Consider the following 18,386-nt stretch of genomic DNA (forward strand, 5'->3'; position numbering starts at 1 on the left):
GCTTTGAGTCTCAGGTCCTGGCTGGGCAGCATTAAAGGTTGTTACGTGTGTGTATAGGGGGGTGTCTTTCCTCCTTCTGCAGTGAGCTCTGTGCTCAGCCATCCTGCCTGGAAGGCCCCTTTGGGAAGAACATCTCCCTGTGTTGAGCAGACTGCCAGGAGATAACAGCTCAGAGTACCAGGACTAGCCAGGAAGAAATACCACGCCATGGTGTGGGAGCATGCACACCCTTTTACAGAGCACGGTTTCTGCGTTCAGTGTACTGGTGAGGTAGTGCAGGAGTGTGAGCAGCCTAGCTTGACAGCTGTGACCCCGGGATGCCATTACGGTAATTTAATGCCTGTTGTTTTTTTTCTCCCCCATCATAGGAATTCCACGACCACCTCACCCTTCAGAACTGTCTCCTTATTACCCGCTGTCTCCTGGCGCTGTTGGCCAAATCCCTCATGCGTTGGGCTGGCTGGTACCACAGTAAGGATCAAGATTCACCCTATAACCTTTCCCTTCCTCACGCCTCCTGCTTCTCACCTATAGTGGCAGATTTCCCTCTGCAAGCGTAGAATTCTGCACCTTCCCAGCCGACTGAATCGGAATTGCTGCTGCAGCTGGACCATTCCCAGCTCCGTGCTGTTGTTCCCTGTGCCTGCCGTGGATTGGACCAGGTTCCACAAGCTTCGAGTGTCCACTGAGTTCCCTCTCACCTCCACAATCACTATTTTTTTGAGATATTACCAACAAAAACTATGTTAACCTATAGTTGGAGAGTGAAGAGCACGAGTCATTTAGGATCAAATACCTTACAGGGCTCTTGTGGGTAGCCTCCAGACCAGCATGAGAAACCCAGGAAATTCCAAGTTTAACTTTAACTTAAAAGAAATCCAAGCATGATACGGTCTGGAAATGCAGATAGGCTATCCAAACAACCTTAACTCTGCCCTGAAGTGACACCATGTGATAGAATCATAGAAGATTAGGGTTGGAAGAGACCCCAGGAGGTCATCTAGTCCAACCTCTTGCTCAAAGCAGGACCAACCCCAACTAAATGTTGTGAGCAAGACACGAGAAGTCATTCTTCCGCTCTACTCTGCGGTGGTTAGGCCTCAACTGGAGTATTGTGTCCAGTTCTGGGCACCGCATTTCAAGAAAGATGTGGAGAAATTGGAGAGGGTCCAGAGAAGAGCAACAAGAATGATTAAAGGTCCAGAGAACATGACCTTTGAAGGAAGGCTGAAAGAATTGGGTTTGTTTAGTTTGGAAAAGAGAAGACTGAGAGGGGACATGATAGCAGTTTTCAGGTATCTAAAAGGGTGTCATGAGGAGGAGGGAGAAAACTTGTTCACTTTAGCCTCTAAGGATAGAACAAGAAGCAATGGCCTTAAACTGCAGCAAGGGAGGTTTAGGTTGGACATTAGGAAAAAGTTCCTAACTGTCAGGATGGTTAAACACTGGAATAAATTGCCTAGGTAGGTTGTGGAATCTCCATCTCTGGAGATATTTAAGAGTAGTTAGATAAATGTCTATCAGGGATGGTCTAGACAGTATTTGGTCCTGCCCTGAGGACAGGGGACTGGACTCGATGACCTCTCAAGGTCCCTTCCAGTCCTAGAATCTATGAATAAATCATCCCAGCCAGGGCTTTGTCAAGATGGGCCTTAAAAATCTCTAAGGATGGAGATTTCACCACCCTCCTAGTGAAATAGTTGTTCCTAATATCCAATCTAGACCTCCTGCACTGCAACTTGAGACCATTGCTTCTTGTTCTGTCATCTGCCACCACTGAGAACAGCCGAGCTCCATCCTCTTTGGAACCCCCCTTCAGGTAGTTGAAGGCTGCTATCAAATCCCCCCTCACTCTTCTGCAGACTAAATAAGCCCAGTTCCCTCAACCTCTCCTCGTAAGTCACGTACTCCAGCCCCCTGATCATTTTCGTTGCCCTCTGCTGGACTCTCTCCAATTTGTCCACATCCTTTCCGTAGTGGGGGGCCCCCAAAACTGGATGCAGTACTCCAGATGTGGCTTCACCAGTGCCAAATAGAGGGGAATAATCACATCCCTCGATCTGCTGGCAATGCTCCTACTAATGCAGCCCAGTATGCCATTAGCCTTCTTGGCAACAAGGGCACACTGCTGACTCATATCCAGCTTCTTGTCCACTGTAACCCCTAGGTCCTTTTCTGCAGAACTGCCGCTTAGCCAGTTGGTCCCCAGTCTGTAGCACTGCATGGGATTCTTTCATTCAAAGTGCGGGACTCTGCACTTGTTTTGTTGAACCTCATCAGATTTCTTTTGGCCCAATCCTCCAATTTGTCTAGGTCACTCTGGACCCTATCCCTACCCTCCAGCGTATCTAACTCTCCCCCAAATTTAGTGTCATCTGTGAACTTGCTGAAGGTGCAATCCATCCCATCATCCAGATCATTAATGAAGATGTTGAACAAAATGGGCCCTAGGAACGACCCCTGGTGCACTCTGCTTGATACCGGCTGCCAACTAGAAATCAAGCTGTTGATCACTACCAGTTGATCCTGACAATCTAGCTAACTTTCTATCCACCTTATAGTCCATTCATCCAATCCATACTTTTTTAACTTGCTGGCCAGAATACTGTGGGAGACCGTATCAAAAGCTTTGCTAAAGTCAAGATATATCGCGTCCACTGCTTTCCCCATGTCCACAGAGCCAGTTATCTTATCATAGAAGGCAGTCAGGTTGGTCAGGCATGGTTTGCTCTTGGTGAATCCGTGTTGACTGTTCCTGATCATCTTCCTCTCCTCCAAGTGCTTCAAAATGGATTCCTTGAGGACCTGCTCCTTGATTTTTCCAGGGACTGAGCTGAGGCTGACTGGTCTGTAGTTCTCCAGATTCTTCTTCCCTTTTTTAAAGATGGGCACTATATTTGCCTTTTTCCAATCGTCCGGGACCTCCCCCAATCATCACGAGTTTTCAAAGATAATAGCCAATGGCTTTGTAATCATATCAGCCAACTCCCTCAGCACCCTCGGATGCATTAGATCCGGCCCCATGGACTTGTGCATGTCCAGGTTTCTAAATAGTCCTTAACCTGTTCTTTCACCACTGAGGGCTGCTCACCTCCTCCCCATACTGTGCTGCCCAGTGCAGCAGTCTGGGAGCTGACCTTGTCTGTGAAGACAGGGGCAAAAAAAGCATTGAGTACTTCAGCTTTTTCCACATCCTCTGTCACTCGGTTGCCTCCCCCATTCAGTAAGGGGCCCACACTTTCCTTGACTTTCTTCTTGTTGCTAACATACCTGAGGAAACCCTTCTTGTTACTCTTAACATCCCTGGCTAGCGGCAACTCCAATTGTGCCTTGGCCTTCCTGATTATACCCCTGCACGCGCAAGCAATATTTTTATACAAAGCAGTTGCCAAACTGGATCAGCCTTGTGTCCATCTACTCCAGCATCTTGTCCTTTAATGTGACCAGCACCAGATGCATTACAGGGAACGTGCAAGAGACCCCACAGTAGGCAGTTTTGGGATAGCCTGACCCCCCCAGTGTAGCCCCTAATTGTAAAGAATGGGTTAAAACTGAAGCCTAAGATTACTATTCCTCCCAAGATGTTTGTATAATTAATTATTCTAACTCTGGTTTCTCTTGTTGTTCATTTATATGCCCAATCCCGTTTTCTATCTTGCTAAATTCTTGGCCTTGAAGACTTCTGTGGTAATGAGTTCCACAGGCTAATCACATGTGGAAAAAGTATTCCCTTTCCTCAGTTTTGAATTGTCCACCTTTCAGTTTTATTGAACTGTCCCCTTGTTCTTATGTTATGAGGTGGGGAAACAATGCCAATCATTTCCGTTTCTCTTCATAGGAGAGCTTTTACCAGGCCATTAATCATTCTCATCACCCTTCTCTGAACCCTTCTAGTTCCGCAACTTCTTTTATCATATGGGTGCCCAGTGCTGCACACAGGATCCAGATGAGGTTGCCCCATTAGTGTCTGTAATGGCTTTATATTATTCTCCATCCCATTCCTTATGCAGCCTAACATCCTGGTTACTTGTGTGACTGCAGCTGCACCTGGAGCAGAGCTCTCTATTGCGTTACACACACTGTGAGACCCAGGGTCTTTTTCTGAGTTGATACAGAACTCTGTAAGGTGTATTAAAGTGTGTTCTTTCAATGAGTATTACTTTGCATTTATCAATATTGAACTAAATCTTGTTGCCCAGTCACCTGAATCTGAAGTTCCTCACAGTCCTGTCTGGATTTAACCAAATACTTTTGTCATCTACAGATTTTACCCCTTCACTGTTCACCCCCTTTTCCTGGCCATTAATAAATATATTAAGCAAAACTGGCCCTGATACAGGGCCTTGTCGCCCCTGCTTTTAACCTTTTTTTGGTCCACTTATTCCTGCTTTTTCTCCTGCTAGTTTTTGATCTATGAGGATGTTCTACCTCTCACCGCATGTCAATTTAGCTTCTGTAGTAGCCTCTTGAGAGACTTTGTCAGAAGCCTTTTTCAAAGTTTAAATAAATGTCATCATCTTCGATATCCCTTACTTTATCGACACATTTAGAGAATTCCAACAGAAGAGTGAGACGCAGTTTTAGTGGGACACAATTTTATTTGAGAGAAACCATGTTGGTTAGACCCTAGCATGTCATGCTCGTCCACGTCTTATTATTCTGTTTTTAATTATTGTTTCAACAAATATACCAGGTACAGATGTACAGCTGACAGGTCTGTTATTCCCCAGATCACCCTTAGAACCTTTTTAAAATACAGGTATAACATTTACAGCCTTCCAATCCTCTGGTACAGTAGCTGCTTTTAATGAGAGATTGCATAACTTTGCTGGCAGCTCAGCCACTTCATACTTTAACTCCTTCAGAGCTCTTGCATGGACCATCTGGGTCTGGTGACTTATTGCTTCTTAAACTTGCAATTTATTTCAGCACCTCTGCTTCTGACACCTCAGTCACTAATAGCACCTTTATCCTTATTACCAGGCAAGAACGGGACTAGGATGGGTCTCTCTTCAACACTGATGCAAAAAAGTCATTTAGCTTCTCAACAATGCACTTATCTTCCTTGATTGTGCTTTTTAAACCCCGATGATCCACCAGTCCACTCATAGGCTTTCTGCTTCTGATTTACTTATAGAATTTCTAGTATTTCATCTTTATACCTTTAGTGCTCTGCTTTTTGAAATCCATTTTAACCCTCCTTCTTATATATTGCCTCCTGTAACATCTATGATGATGCATTTTAGTATTTGTGATTCCATATTGGATTAAATTGATATTTAAAGACACAAGATTTTTTTCTTTCTTCCTTATTGTGTCATACAGGGCAGAATACGGTTGTTTGGGATCCCTGTGCATTTCTATTCCATAAAATGTTTGGTTTTCTTTTAAATTTAATCTTACATTTGACTTTTGGGGGGCTTAGAGTGCTTGTTTTTGTGATCATTACATCAGCTCTGTAATGTATTTTACCCTGAATTGCTAATAACAGATATGAGTAACCTTGACTCCCTCTTAATGTAATTTTGTGGGTATTCCTTGGTTTTTCAAAAACTTATTAAAAATTGCATACCTGAACCCTAGCCAGGAACCCAAAATAACATTTCCATGTGATATTTCTAATGATTTGAAGATGTACAGTATCAGCCTTCCATATATAAGTAAACTTTCAGGGGAAGAGTCACTGGGATGCTGTTGCTACCTTCGGCTGTTCTGGAGCAGCAGAAAGCAACCTGAGCATATAGGCCAGGTCAGCTGGCTTTATGGCAGCTTTGCATCACCAGAGCAATGAAGAGCAGCTGGGAAGGAACAGAACTGTCTCTCTCATATATTCCGGCCCCCTTCTCGCCCCCACCCCCCACACACTTGAAGAATTACTTCCTTTCGAAATGGCCACATCCAGCTGTTCTCAGCGGCAGCAAGGCCCCATGTTGCCCTCAGTTAAGATGCTCTCTTTTAAAAATGGATACCACTTCCCATTGTTCCCGGTAGGAGTGAAGCCAACGTGTCTTTGGGGAGAAAGTAAAACCCCTATGTTGTGGGTGTCAGGAGGAGGAAATGAGCAGGTGGATAGAGGCAGGAGTCATCTTTGCTAAGGGCAATCTGTGGCCTCAGTCCCATAGGAACAATGGGAGATGGTTGCCATTTGTAGAAGGGCATTTTCAGAGCAGGGGCAGCCTTTTTTCTCCGTCTCATTGAGACCAGTAAGAGATGGGTAGCATTTTGCAAAAGGCCAGTTCTTCGTTGAATGAAGTAGAACATTATTCTTCAGCCTCTGCTTAAGAAGAAACTTTCTGTTGTGGAGAATAATGGCAAAAAATGATCAGAAACCCTAAACAGATTCTTTAGATGTAGCCTATGAACAAGATTTCAGTGAGTTTTAACTGTGCGGGAGGTTTGAAGAGTCTTGTGTTGTTCTATTGTTAAGATAATTCAAGAGACACTCAAAAAGGACTGAGGGAGCTTCAGTTATTAAAGGACCCATTTTAAAGTTGTTTTGAACTCAAAAAATTAATGGATTTACTTGTAAATTCTCAGAGAACATATTCTGTGTTCAAAGAGTAAATGCTTTAATTTTGTGCAGGACCTGCTGTATTTGGCATACCTAACAAAGAGGGGGACTCCTGCTTTAAGTACAAAAGTCAGCCTGAAGTACAGAGCTGTGACAGGCATCTTCAGAACATAATCAGAGGGGAACTGGTTCTTGTGGCTTCCCTGTGTGTGATGGTTTTTCTTCCTTTTGTGCTTCTAGTAAGGACTTTTTTTTCCCCCCTTGCTTGTCCATTTTAGGCAAGGACAGCCAGTGTACTCCATTCCTCCCGGGGGATTCAGGCACCCATACCCTGCCCTAGCTATGAATGCCTCAATGTCCAGGTGAGTCCACGTTGGAGCGGAAGGGATGTTTGCAGGGGTAGGGTTAAGTCGGGATTAGAATTAGAGAGTGCAAAAGCTTAACAAGACCCCCAGTGCCAAGCAGACAAGCCCCCTTCCCTGTAGAGGCAGGGGTTGTGGTAATAGGGGTCTTCCTGGAAGAACATTTGTGCTGAGCAAATGGGAAGGTCTGTGACACAAACGCAGAAGAACAAAGAGCTGGGGAAAACAGGCGAAATTCTGCTTAACAACTAACAGCTTGAATCCCTGTGGCCCGCAAGCTGAATGGGGAAGGCCCCTGTCCAGTGGCTCCTGCAGGCCCCAGAGACAGGTCCTGTGAATTTGTCTCCACTCTGAGGCCAGGAGTGCTCCCATGTGCCTCTCAGAACCACTGAAATCTGTTACCTGTGGGAGGGGTTGCATCTCTGCTCTGTGGCAAGCGGCCCCTCTTTCCTCTGCCCATCGATGGGTGTCATGTTGGAGGTTCTCAGGATGAAACTTCTCAGTATTTCTTCTTAGCAGCTTCAGTGGGGGGTTTCTTGTGTCATTGAAAAAAAGAAAAGTGAATACATGTTTTCCAGCCTTGTTGTGTTCGAGCCATTGTGGCTGAAGCCTACAACTAGTTGGGGTTGAGATGTGCCTCTCTGCACACAAGACCAGCACGATTTATACCTTGCGTGACTAGCTAAAGGCCATTCTTTGAGGGGGAGCACTACCTTCTCTTTTTGCCAACCTGGGATTTGGGGGAACTGGGAAAGATGCCTTCGGGTTCTCCTTAAGAACGAGGCCTTCACTCCCCGTCCCAGAGCACCAAGAGAGAAGGACTGCCTAGCCTGCCTTCTGTGCATTGCAGACCTTCTCTGAAGCACCACAACAAGGCCAAGAAATTGCTGGATCCATGTTACACACTGGAAGATGATTGCCTTACTTTATACTAGACACTTATGGCACTGTTGGCTCACTGCCCTTACCTTACCTTGTGTCAGAACTTCGACACAAATTAATTGCTGCCCTACCCGTCTCTGCTCTGGCTCCCAGTTTGCGCTGTGTTTGGTCTCGTAATTACTAGTTGAGCACCATCATCGGTCTTGGATGTGATGCTGTGTTCTGAACAGTCTGCTGTCTTTGCAGTGGGATTGTCAGTGTCACTTGGGCCTTTTGGAAAATCCCATCCGCAAGAGTTTAAATATGGAGAGGCCTACATCCCCCAGTGGGATCGTCTGGTTCTTAGTCCTTTTACTCAGCATCAAAGAGGTTGGTTCTTTCTTCATCCTCTATTCAAGCTATGAGCTCGAGACTTTGGGCTAGACAAGATTTTGTGCTCATGTGGCCATACTGGCCATCTGTAGCATCTCAACATGTTTTGGGATCAGGTGAGTGGCTGCTCCACATCCACAAAGAAGGGCTGATTTCCCTGTGCACCTTTCTCTCTGATGCTCTCCAACTTGTGGTCACGAGTAAAACAGCAGCAGCTTGTAATGCAGGATGAGAATTCATTGGATTCTGTCCACGTCTCCGTGATGGAGCTGGAACCAGAGTAGGGGATGGTGACAGACAGAATCAGTGTGCCTGGTCAGAGTTTCAGGTGCTTGTTTGTTACCTTGTTTGAGAAGCTGGACAGCCCTACGGTCCTCTGTCCAGTCCCTGTCCATTTAACGAGTTATTCAATGTACTTGCAATTCCAAGACAAAGGCAGGGGGCCTTTGGGCACTACTTGTGTCACTCTAAGCAATTGCTAGGAGGCCTGATGAGTGTTAGCATTTCCGACCAGTCCTGGAGCAGGAAATCCTTTATTTGCTGTCATAGAAGCTGGATCATGGATGCACAAGCCTCACGTGACAGATGTTAGTCGTGTTGATTTAATCATAGAATTGTAGGACTGGAAGGGAAATTGAGAGTTCCTCCCACGCTGAGATGGACCAAGTAAACCTACCCCCATCGTTGACAGGTGTTTGGCCAACCTGTTTGCAAAAACCTCCAGTGACGGGGATTCTACAGCCTCCCTTGGTAACTTGTTTCAGAGCCTAACTCCCCTTGTAGTTAGAAACCTTTTCCTAGTATTGAACCTAAACCTCCCTTGCTGCTAACGAAGGCGATTACTTCTTGTCCTGCCTCAGTGAACAATTGATCGCCACCCTCTTTGCACCCTATTATGTATTTGAAGACAGTTATCATGTCCCGCCTCCTCTTCTCTAGGCTAAACATGCCCAATTCTTTCAAGCTTCCCTCATCGATCAGGTTTTCTAAATCACTTAAAAATTTTTGTTGTTCTCCTCTGGCCTCTCTCCAGTTTGTCTACGTCTTTCTTAAAGTGCAGTGCCAAAAACAGGGCCTAGTACTCCAGATGAGGCCTTACAAATGCCAAGTAGAGCAGAAGGATGACATCCTGTGTCTTAAATATCATACTCCTGCTAATATATCCAAGAACAATATTTGCCTTTTTCACAACACCTTCATGTGACAGAGAGGTGTGCAGTTACTGTGGGGATGAGGGCAGTACCAGAACCTATACAGAACAATACTACATCATCCTGGACGGTGGAATCTGGGTGACTCTAACTGCCCACTGTGGGGCAAACTGCTCCCCACTATTACACAAGCAAGCTGGCAGATCTTCAAGGCTGTAGCCCAGGGCAAAACACTGGCAGAGGGGCTCTTACTCCACATCTGATAGTTCAGCTTGGGCAGGGTCAAATTGGGAAAACATAAGAACGGCCATATTGGGTCAGACCAAAGATCCATCTAGCTCAGTGTCCTGTCTGCTGACAGTGGCCAATGGCAGGTGCCCCAGAGGGAATGAAGAGAACAGGGAATCAACAAGTGATCCACCCCCTGTCGCCCATTCCTAGCTTCTGGCAAACAGGGGCTAGGGACACCATCCCTGCCCATCCTGGCTAATAGTCATTGATGGACCTATCCTCCATGAAGTTATTTAGTTCTTTTTTTAACCCATTTATGGTCTTGGCCTTCACAATATCCTCCGGCAAGGAGTTCCACAGGTTGACTGTGTGTTGTGTGAAGAAATACTTCCTTTTATTTGTTTTAAACCTGCTGCCTATTAATTTCATTTGGTGACCCCTAGTTCTTGTGTTATGAGAAGTAGTAAACAACACTTTATCTACTTTCTCTATACCAGTCATGATTTTATAGACCTCAGTCACATCTCCCCTTAGCCCTCTTTTCCAAGCTGAAAAGTCCCAGTCTTATTTATCTGTCCTCATACAGAAGCTGTTCCATGTCCCTAATCATTTTTGTTGCCCTTTTCTGAACCTTTTCCAATTCCAATATGTCTTTTTTGATGCTTTTCTAAATTATGCTTTCCTGGGCTCCACCACGTGCTCTGTAGTCACATGGTTTGAATCCCTTTGAGCTCTGTTCCTGATAGCAGCTATGGCAGGATGGTTTGTGAGGAGAGGCAAATCTTCAGTAAGCAGATCCGAAACCATTTAGGGGTTTAAAAATGAAAATCCCACCTGGTAGAGGGAGAGCCTGTGCTCTGCATTGAAGCGATGGCACGTTCCCATGGAGAGCTCATTACAATAATCCAGGCTTGGGCTGGGTACGCATGGCAAGGTTCTGCATCCAAAAACCACCTTCATTCATCCTACCAGGGGTAGCTAGAAGCTCTCAGAATCCGGCAGGGACCCAGGACCCCTAAATTGAGGGAGGCTGATTTAATCCTCACCAGCCTGTCTCACGCACTACCAGCATTAACTGTGTCTTATTTGGACTCATTTCTCACCCAGGAGTCCAGCATCTGTCGACACTGGGTTATCTGCCTCCTGCCACGGGAAGGGTGTGGCCAAGGGGTAGGACGTTGAGGAGTCCCTGGGGGAGGGCATGTGCCTGTGGATGGGGTGTGAGGAGCTGGGTACAGGGAGCGATTCGCACTGTGTGGCTGGGGCTGTTGCCTTTATTTGTAACATCTGCATCCTGCTTTTCTATTTCCCATGCTGCAGTCTGATGTCCAGTCGGTTTTCCCCCCACATGGTCCCGCCTGCCGCGCATGGCCTCCACCCTTCGGGAATCCCACACCCCACCATCGTCTCGCCCATCGTCAAACAGGAGCCCACGCAGGCCAGCATGAGCCCCGGAGGGAATTCGTAAGTAACTGAGCAGCACAGCTCCAGCTGGATGGGCCAGGTGACAAATGGGACTGGGATCTGTCCTGAGTGGCCTAGATCTCTTGGTGAGCTGGATGCAGCCAAGCAACATGTGTTTCAAAATAGCAAGGTCACACTTCTAGGAACAAAGAATGCAGGCCACACGTATGGGCTGGGGCATTGCATCCTGGAAAACGACGACTGCGAGAAGGACTTAGGGGTTATGTTGGAACTCACCTGTTAACGAATGTGGAGGTTTTTCTAAAAGCTCTGCTCTAGTTCAAACAGGAATTAATTCAGGGCAGTCCTATCTATCACCTGTGCTATGCAGGAGGTCAGACTAGATGATCACAGAGGGTCCTTCTTCCCTTGTAATCTATACATCTGGTTTAACACAATAGCTGGGCAAGGCAAGCTCTGTGGTGACGGGAACAAGAAAGGCTTGTTCACTAGACTTTCTGGGAAGCAGATGTTCCATGTGAATTCATTGCAAGCGCCAAGGAAGAGTTCTTCAGTAACTGCCTGGCTGTGCTCACGCCTGGTTATGGGCTGAGTTTATGCCAACTCTCTGGCCCTCTCCTTTGCGATGTCCCATTAGTTAACCCATGACCAACTAAGCAACTGATTTGCAGCCTTGTTGTTCCCCTGGTTACTGCTAAGTGGCTGGTTCCCACCCTCCCCAGTGGATTACTGACAGGTACATTGATCACGCTGTAGCTGCTTGCCTCTTACTCCTTGTCTGTTGGATTTCTGCTTCTTTGACTTTCCATCGCTGCCCTTGCCACCTTTTTCCTTCCTTCTTAGATTCGCCTTTCCTTCCCACTCCCCATCTTACAGCCCAGTGGGATGTTATACAGCTTCTCCCCTTACTGTGCTCTGCCAGCCTTGCAATCCTAGCCATCCCCTGGGATGTGCCTTGTGTTTCCACTCCCAATAAGCAGCCCCGCTCTCTCCTCTCCATCTTACCTGCGGTGTGAAAGACATGCTGTAAAATCCACCTGGAAGAATAAAACCAGAGGGTGACATAGTCTGGACAGGCTATGGAGGGGGGTGTCTGCAGTCACCTTCTCCAATAAGAAGATGTGTCCCCCAGAGCTCTAGGTGTCTGGCGGTCATTACAAAGAGACACTACTGCACGCTGTGTAGCAAGGGGAAGCTCTTCTGCAGCGTGGCAACAGTGGGCGCTGCAGGTGTTTTACTGGCCCTTGTGATGGTTCCAGGAAATCCCCCGGCAGTGTGAAGAAGGAGGAGGAGAAAAAGCCCCACATAAAGAAGCCGCTCAACGCGTTCATGTTGTACATGAAGGAGATGCGGGCCAAGGTGGTGGCGGAGTGTACGCTGAAGGAGAGCGCGGCCATCAACCAGATCCTGGGACGAAGGGTAAAGGCGCCTTCTCCTCTGTCCTTTCTTCCCCATTCCCTAGTCTCCATGGGCCCAATTCAGAGGTGAGTCCAGACCCTGTCTGCACTGCAGAAATCAGTGCTGGGGGCAAACACATCCAAGTCATTATGCCAGTGCAAACCCCTAGTGTCGGTGCGCAGCACCTAGGTCAAGTAGACTGGCTCCCTCTGCCTGTACGGCTGGGGTGGGAGGAGGGCCTGCTTTGGACCTGTGCAGCATGTCTGCACTAGGGGCTGCACCAGAACTACACTGCTGCAGATCTCTTGAATGTAGACAGGGCCTTGGGCTCATTAGACAACCCCCTTCGACTCAGGCTCCCGTCTGCTTCCCCCAAGGTGTTTCATATATGCGCTTGCACATCCCCTCTGAGTCTGAGGGGCTGGGAGTGTAGAAGGAAAAGCAACATGTGAAGGGGGTAAGTGGGGCCCACCATAGGGGGTCACTGTTAGCTCTCTGCAATTTTCCACCTAGCCAGGTTCTCTTACTGGCATCCCTCCCTGTAGTGTCTGAGCGTCTCCCATGTAGAGCCCTGCTATAGCCACTCAGCTAACTGCAGCCAGGCCAGCCTGGGAAATGGGGAGCAGATGTCCCCTGTCACCTAAACACCGTGGAAAATCTGGCACCATGTCCTGCCTAGAGTGATCCCAGCCATAGAGACAGTGTGTAGCATGTTTTCTCAGCTCACCAGCTGGAGGGATTGGGGCTCCTGGTTGGGAGCAGCATTGAAACAGGGAGCCTGAGCACCTGGGCACCTATTGCCTGTGAATCCCACGGAGCTCACTGTAGGCTGCACTGTCAGCTTGGTGGCAGCCCTGCTAGGACGTGGCCAGTGCACCTTGTGCTCCAGCTATTCTGGGCTGTGGGCGGCTGCCATCCATTAGAACACCCCTAAGGCTGCTCTGAGTTACACACTGAGCCCCAGTTCTGGGCTGTTGCTCCTGAGAGTGACCCAGCAGCCTCACTGTCTTGCTGCCACAATTCTGAGGAGCTGGTGAGGAGAACGACCACTTCCTCACCTTTGGGACCTGGGCTTTGGGCAAGGGACCCAGATTGGTGAGTTCAGCCCTTTGTCAGAGGGTGGGGAGTAACCTCCCGCGAGTCTCAGCTCTGGCTCTCCTTTTCTCCTACCTAGTGGCATTCGCTGTCACGTGAGGAACAAGCCAAGTACTACGAGCTAGCCCGGAAGGAGCGACAGCTTCACTCACAGCTCTACCCCACTTGGTCTGCGCGGGATAACTATGTAAGTTACCACCTCACGTAGCTGCTGGAGGGAAGGGAGATCAACACAATGACTTATCCCCTCCACTGCAGGTCTCGCTGGGTGACAGTCTGTGGACTGTGCTGTGCAGGTGGTCAGACTAGATGGTCGTAATGGTCCCTCCTGCCCTTGTCAGTCTATGTATGAATCTGTAATCAGGATCTGGTCTGAAGGGTCTCTAAATAGAGATGGGAAACTTGGGGCCAGTGCAGTGAGAGACACTGCTGCTCCCCTAGCCAGTCTCAGGGTGGTCATTGGGTGTCTTGGGGGAGCCACGCCTGGATGTTGCGTAACCCCATCTGGAGAGAGCTGCCCTTGGTTCGCAATGCCCTGCTAACAGATGTCGAAGTTCATACAAAGGCAGCACACCCGACGTAGGGCTGGGTTGTGGGAGAAGTAGGCTCCTGGAAACCAAGGCATTTCTTTCCTGGTGCTAGACATACAGAGGGCCTGTGAGAGCTGTTCAGACCTACAGCGTGCTAATAGGAATCCGGGCTGGGGGGGAAATGGGCAATAACCATCTAGGACTAAAGAGGGGACTACTAAGGAGAAAATGGGAAATGCCTTAATGAAGGGGTGGAACAAACTGCCCAGAGCAGGGCCCTGCCATTAGAAGAGCTGCGCAGTGATGACACACTCCTGGTGGGGTTTTCGGGGAGGTGCTGCTGTCTCTTGCACAGAGGTTGAAATGAAATCAGACCTCCTTACGTGTGCAACTGTGCGTGAGGCATCAGCTCTCCCGTCTCTGCTTCTCCAGAGCTAGGAATTGTCTAGAGCTGGCCCCAGGTGCCAGATCGGGGAGACCCTTCTGGGGTGGGGAGGTGTGACGTTAAGGACTGTGCAGCACTAGGCCAGAAAACTTGCTGCAGTTGACGTGCTTGGACTGGCTCCCGGCAGATGTGCTAGATGGCACCTAATGGGTCTGCTAATGTTCACGGTTGGGAGCCTGTGACCTGCCTCTAACCAGGGGTCTGTGAATGCTGATGCCAGACTTAGCAATAGAAGAGCAGCCCCCATTCTTCCCTTGGAGTGGGCAAAACTGGCCCCCAAGGGCCGTCCATTGCATCCTGCCCGTGAACCTGCTTTGGTGGTCCTCCCTCTCCCTGCCCCAGCCGCGTGACTGAGGTCAGCAGGACCCAGAAGGGGACTTGTGGCAGTGCACGCTGCGGATCTAGGCCGGGCTGGTGCTGTACTGTGGGGCAGAGTAGTACACGCAGAATAAGTAGCACATATCAAAGGCAAGGTCTCCTGACCTGTCCCTGTCTGATTTAGCAGCCTCACCAAGCTGCTCTTCTGGGGTTGACCCTGGCTCGGAGTTCAAGGGCCCCCAGTGATAAGCCCCAGGTTAATGCAGAAGTGCAGTATGGCCTCATGCCCCCTTCTCCAGAGAAGTCTTGTTCCTCAGTGTCTATTAACACTGCTGTTGCAGTAGTGCCAGCCCGGGTGAGCCCTGCTGCACTAGACACATAACACACGACAGGTCCCACTCCAGGGAGCTTAGTGTAAAGAACACGCCAGGTGGGTGAGACATGAGTGGATGGAGTGGGGGGTATAACTGCGTGAATTGTGTCGCCTCCTCCTGCTGCTTCTCACACTGCTTGGTCAGTGCTCAGGCCCTGGGGGCTGTTCCACTTGGTGCCCTGTCCTTATCCTGAGCCCTGCGAGTTCTCGTGGATCAGGGTGGAGAGGGTTGAGGGGTTTACTGAGAGTCAATGACAAAAGCTGCAAGTGGGATGGTCTTTTTCAGGGGAAAAAGAAGAAGAGAAAGCGAGAGAAACAGCCCCAGCAGCAGATCCAGGACACGGAGAGTAAGTACAGCCTGCTCCCCTCCTGTGGTCTGATATGGAGGGGAGGAAAGGCCTTAGGGCCAGCAGAGAATTCACCAACCATCCCTGACAGTTTAGCTGCCTCATCCAGTTAGATAATTATAGCCCAGGAAAGTGAGCATGATTTTCAAAAGCACCTGACTGACTGAGGAGCCTCAATGGCCCTGAAATTCAATGGGATCCAGGAGCCTAAGTCATTTAGATGCTTCGGGAAAATGGCACCTTAACGCCCTAGGTGAAAGCACACTGAGGTGCACAGTATGAAGTACTAAAGCCACAGTTACAGTCCCCTGCACTCTGCTGCTGTTAAATGTCAGCAGTAGCAGTAGGACGTTGCTCTTTGCCCCATGTCAGCATGCTCAGAGTGGCTGTATTAGTGCGACTGGGTAGCAGACCGTTCAGTGCCCGACAACCTGCAAGTTGTAAGTACCTTAAGGTCTGGCCTCCCTGCAGCGTTAACTCAGGCTCTTAGGTGGGGTTGCCCCCAACCCTGTTCCCATCCCCACCCACAACCCTCTCACCTGAGTGTGGTGGTGCTTCCAGCCTGGGCTAACTGGCTCAGCTGGGGCGTGGGGTTAAGCCTAAGTGAAGCTTTCACTCGGGCTGGTAGCCCACCTACTTTGTAGTGAGGACACAGGCTAAATCACTAGTGCTGATAGCCCTCCATCGCCCTCCCCCAGTTCCCCGTGTGCCCAGAAGAACAGACACGTTCTGCAATTCACTGGGAAAGAATCATAGAGCTGTTCAGCTGACCGCAGTGCAAAGAACCAGGCCCGTGTCCCCAAGCGTCTTAGCAACACCCACAGGGGAGTGCTGCACCAGTGAGGGGACACTTAACTTGGGCAGGGCTTTGCAGAGTGGCTGCTCACATCCAGGTGCCAATCACCCCAGTTAACCCCGCAGTGAAACTGTACCCGTGTTGTGCATTCACAGGTCTTTCGCATGTAATGTTGAGGCTGGTAAGAGCAGGCTATTGAATTAGCATTGCCCATGAGCAACAACAGTCTGTTAATGAATCTGGTTCCAACCGCAGATGGGATTTGCACCGGCTGTTTTCCAAGCCTGGGCAAATCCACAAAACCTAACCACACAGGCCCTGGGGACCGGCTGACAGGGTCTTTGCAGTGTGGCTTACCGGTGTCTTTTCTGCCCCTTACAGGCTCTCTGGCCTCCAAGAGTAAAAAGCCATATGTGCAGTACCTGCCTATTGAGAAACCCTGCGATAGTCCTGCTTCCTCCCATGGCAGCATGTTGGATTCGCCTGCCACCCCATCAACAGCCTTGGCATCGCCCGCTGCCCCAGCTGCCACCCACTCTGAACAAGCTCAGCCCCTCTCACTCACCACCAAACCGGAAGCCAGGGCCCAGCTGTCTCTCCATTCAGCTGCTTTTCTGTCAAGTAAGGCTGCCGCCTCCTCCTCCAGCCTTAGCAGCCCATCGCCTCTTCTCTCCAGACCCATCCCGTTTGCCACAATGACCCACACGGCTCTCTTGACCTCGCCGCCTTCCTTTCCGGCTGCCATTCCTTCCCCGCAGGCTGCCCTGGCAGTGCTGCAGGCCCAGCCGCTCTCCCTGGTCACCAAGCCAGCTGACTAAGGAGGAGCTGCCCTCCCCAGCCACCCCTGCTGTACATTGCTGAAGCCACAATCGAGATTCAAAAGCAGCCAAACCATTATTGGTCAATATTTGACCCTTTCTGAACTCTTTTGTAAGTGGACTCTGGAGGAAGGTGCTTTATGCTCAGAGCTGTTTCCAGTAGTCAATCTAAAGACCGTTTTTATTAAAAACAAACAAAAACCCCACGCGAGCCAAGGCCGAGCGGTTTGTTCCTGCTTCTGCCACGTGGACTTGTAAAGATGGAGCCTCTCTATCTGGCATTTGCAGGGTGGTTGTCGCTAACTCTGAGCTGTGCCCACCCGGGCAGCATACACCAGCCAGCCAGCAGAGCTGCCCCATTAACAGCCATTCCCGGCGAGTCTCAGTCCCAGCAACAAAATAGAAACGCTGGACCCCTGCTGCAGAAAAGTGCCAGCTACCCTTCCCCCTCCAAGGGAGCGTACATCCCCCACCCTGGAGAGAGCCAAGACTCCTGCCCCCAGCCTGCAGGGAGCGTGACTTGCCAGGACGATGCCAGCACAATCTGCCCCATTTCCTCCCATGATTATTTGGTGGGGGGCGGGGAGCGGAGAGGGTTAAGTCTCTGGGGAAATTTCCCCCTCTAATCATGTTTTTACAAAAGGAAATAAAACTGCAGCTGCAACTTGCTGTGTGAGCGTGTTCAATGTGGAGCCTTCTCCGGGGAAACAAATCCCCTCAGCCAGCATTTCTCCCCCTTGAGCCAGTAACACAGAGCAGCATCTGTCTTGGAAAGGTGGACGAGGGGGTTATCTGAATCTCAGGGTGCACTAAATACATTGAGAGATTCAGTCTCTCCATCCTCAGGAGCTCTTTGCCTCTCCAGCCTATAGATGTCTCATTATCTGGCAGAGAGGGGACATTTTAGGGACTTGAATTGCATCCCAATCTCCAGCTGCTTTAAACCCTGTTAGAGTGGGTTTCTCCACACAAGAGCCCTGCTAAGCTTCCATTGCTCTAGGGCCTGGCAGAGATGGAGGAAGGAAGAATCCAGCTGTGAACCCCTCACAAGACACTGATTAGGAAGGAGGCATCTGCAGGCAGTAATGCTCCAAACACCTGGGAGTTAGGGGCACACTTTTAGGAAGGCTGCTGGTGCCCTTCCCTACATTTCTCTCCCTGGTAATGCCAACAGCTCTGGGAGTGGAGCACTCTGGTCTGGCTGTGGCTTGAGCAGTGAGCTGGGAACATCACCGCATGCTTTCCCCTCTCAGCAGCAGTTGGGCAAATAGTCATATGTAGACAATAGCCTGACTCACCCCTGCTCAGCAAGGCAGCCAGTTTCCATTCCTA

At 49.3% G+C, this 18,386-nt stretch overlaps 1 protein-coding gene across 2 annotated transcripts in view; it reads left to right on the forward strand.

Annotated features, from left to right (window-relative positions):
* TCF7L1 (transcription factor 7 like 1) overlaps nt 1-17,718 on the forward strand; it is a 108,661-nt gene extending 90,943 nt beyond the window's left edge. The window contains exons 6-12 of one of the 2 annotated variants that reach the window (XM_039523655.1): nt 369-471; nt 6,790-6,873; nt 10,830-10,973; nt 12,194-12,353; nt 13,507-13,614; nt 15,380-15,440; nt 16,618-17,718. In XM_039523655.1, the coding sequence (XP_039379589.1) occupies nt 369-471; nt 6,790-6,873; nt 10,830-10,973; nt 12,194-12,353; nt 13,507-13,614; nt 15,380-15,440; nt 16,618-17,054 (1,097 nt within the window). In that variant the 3' untranslated portion in view covers nt 17,055-17,718. The remainder of the gene's footprint in view (nt 1-368; nt 472-6,789; nt 6,874-10,829; nt 10,974-12,193; nt 12,354-13,506; nt 13,615-15,379; nt 15,441-16,617) is intronic. The other variant, XM_039523656.1, reaches the window with a different exon arrangement.
* Nucleotides 17,719-18,386: the final 668 nt, after the last annotated feature.

The sequence above is a fragment of the Mauremys reevesii genome, linkage group 2, assembly GCF_016161935.1.
Source record: "Mauremys reevesii isolate NIE-2019 linkage group 2, ASM1616193v1, whole genome shotgun sequence".
Taxonomy (NCBI): domain Eukaryota; kingdom Metazoa; phylum Chordata; order Testudines; family Geoemydidae; genus Mauremys; species Mauremys reevesii.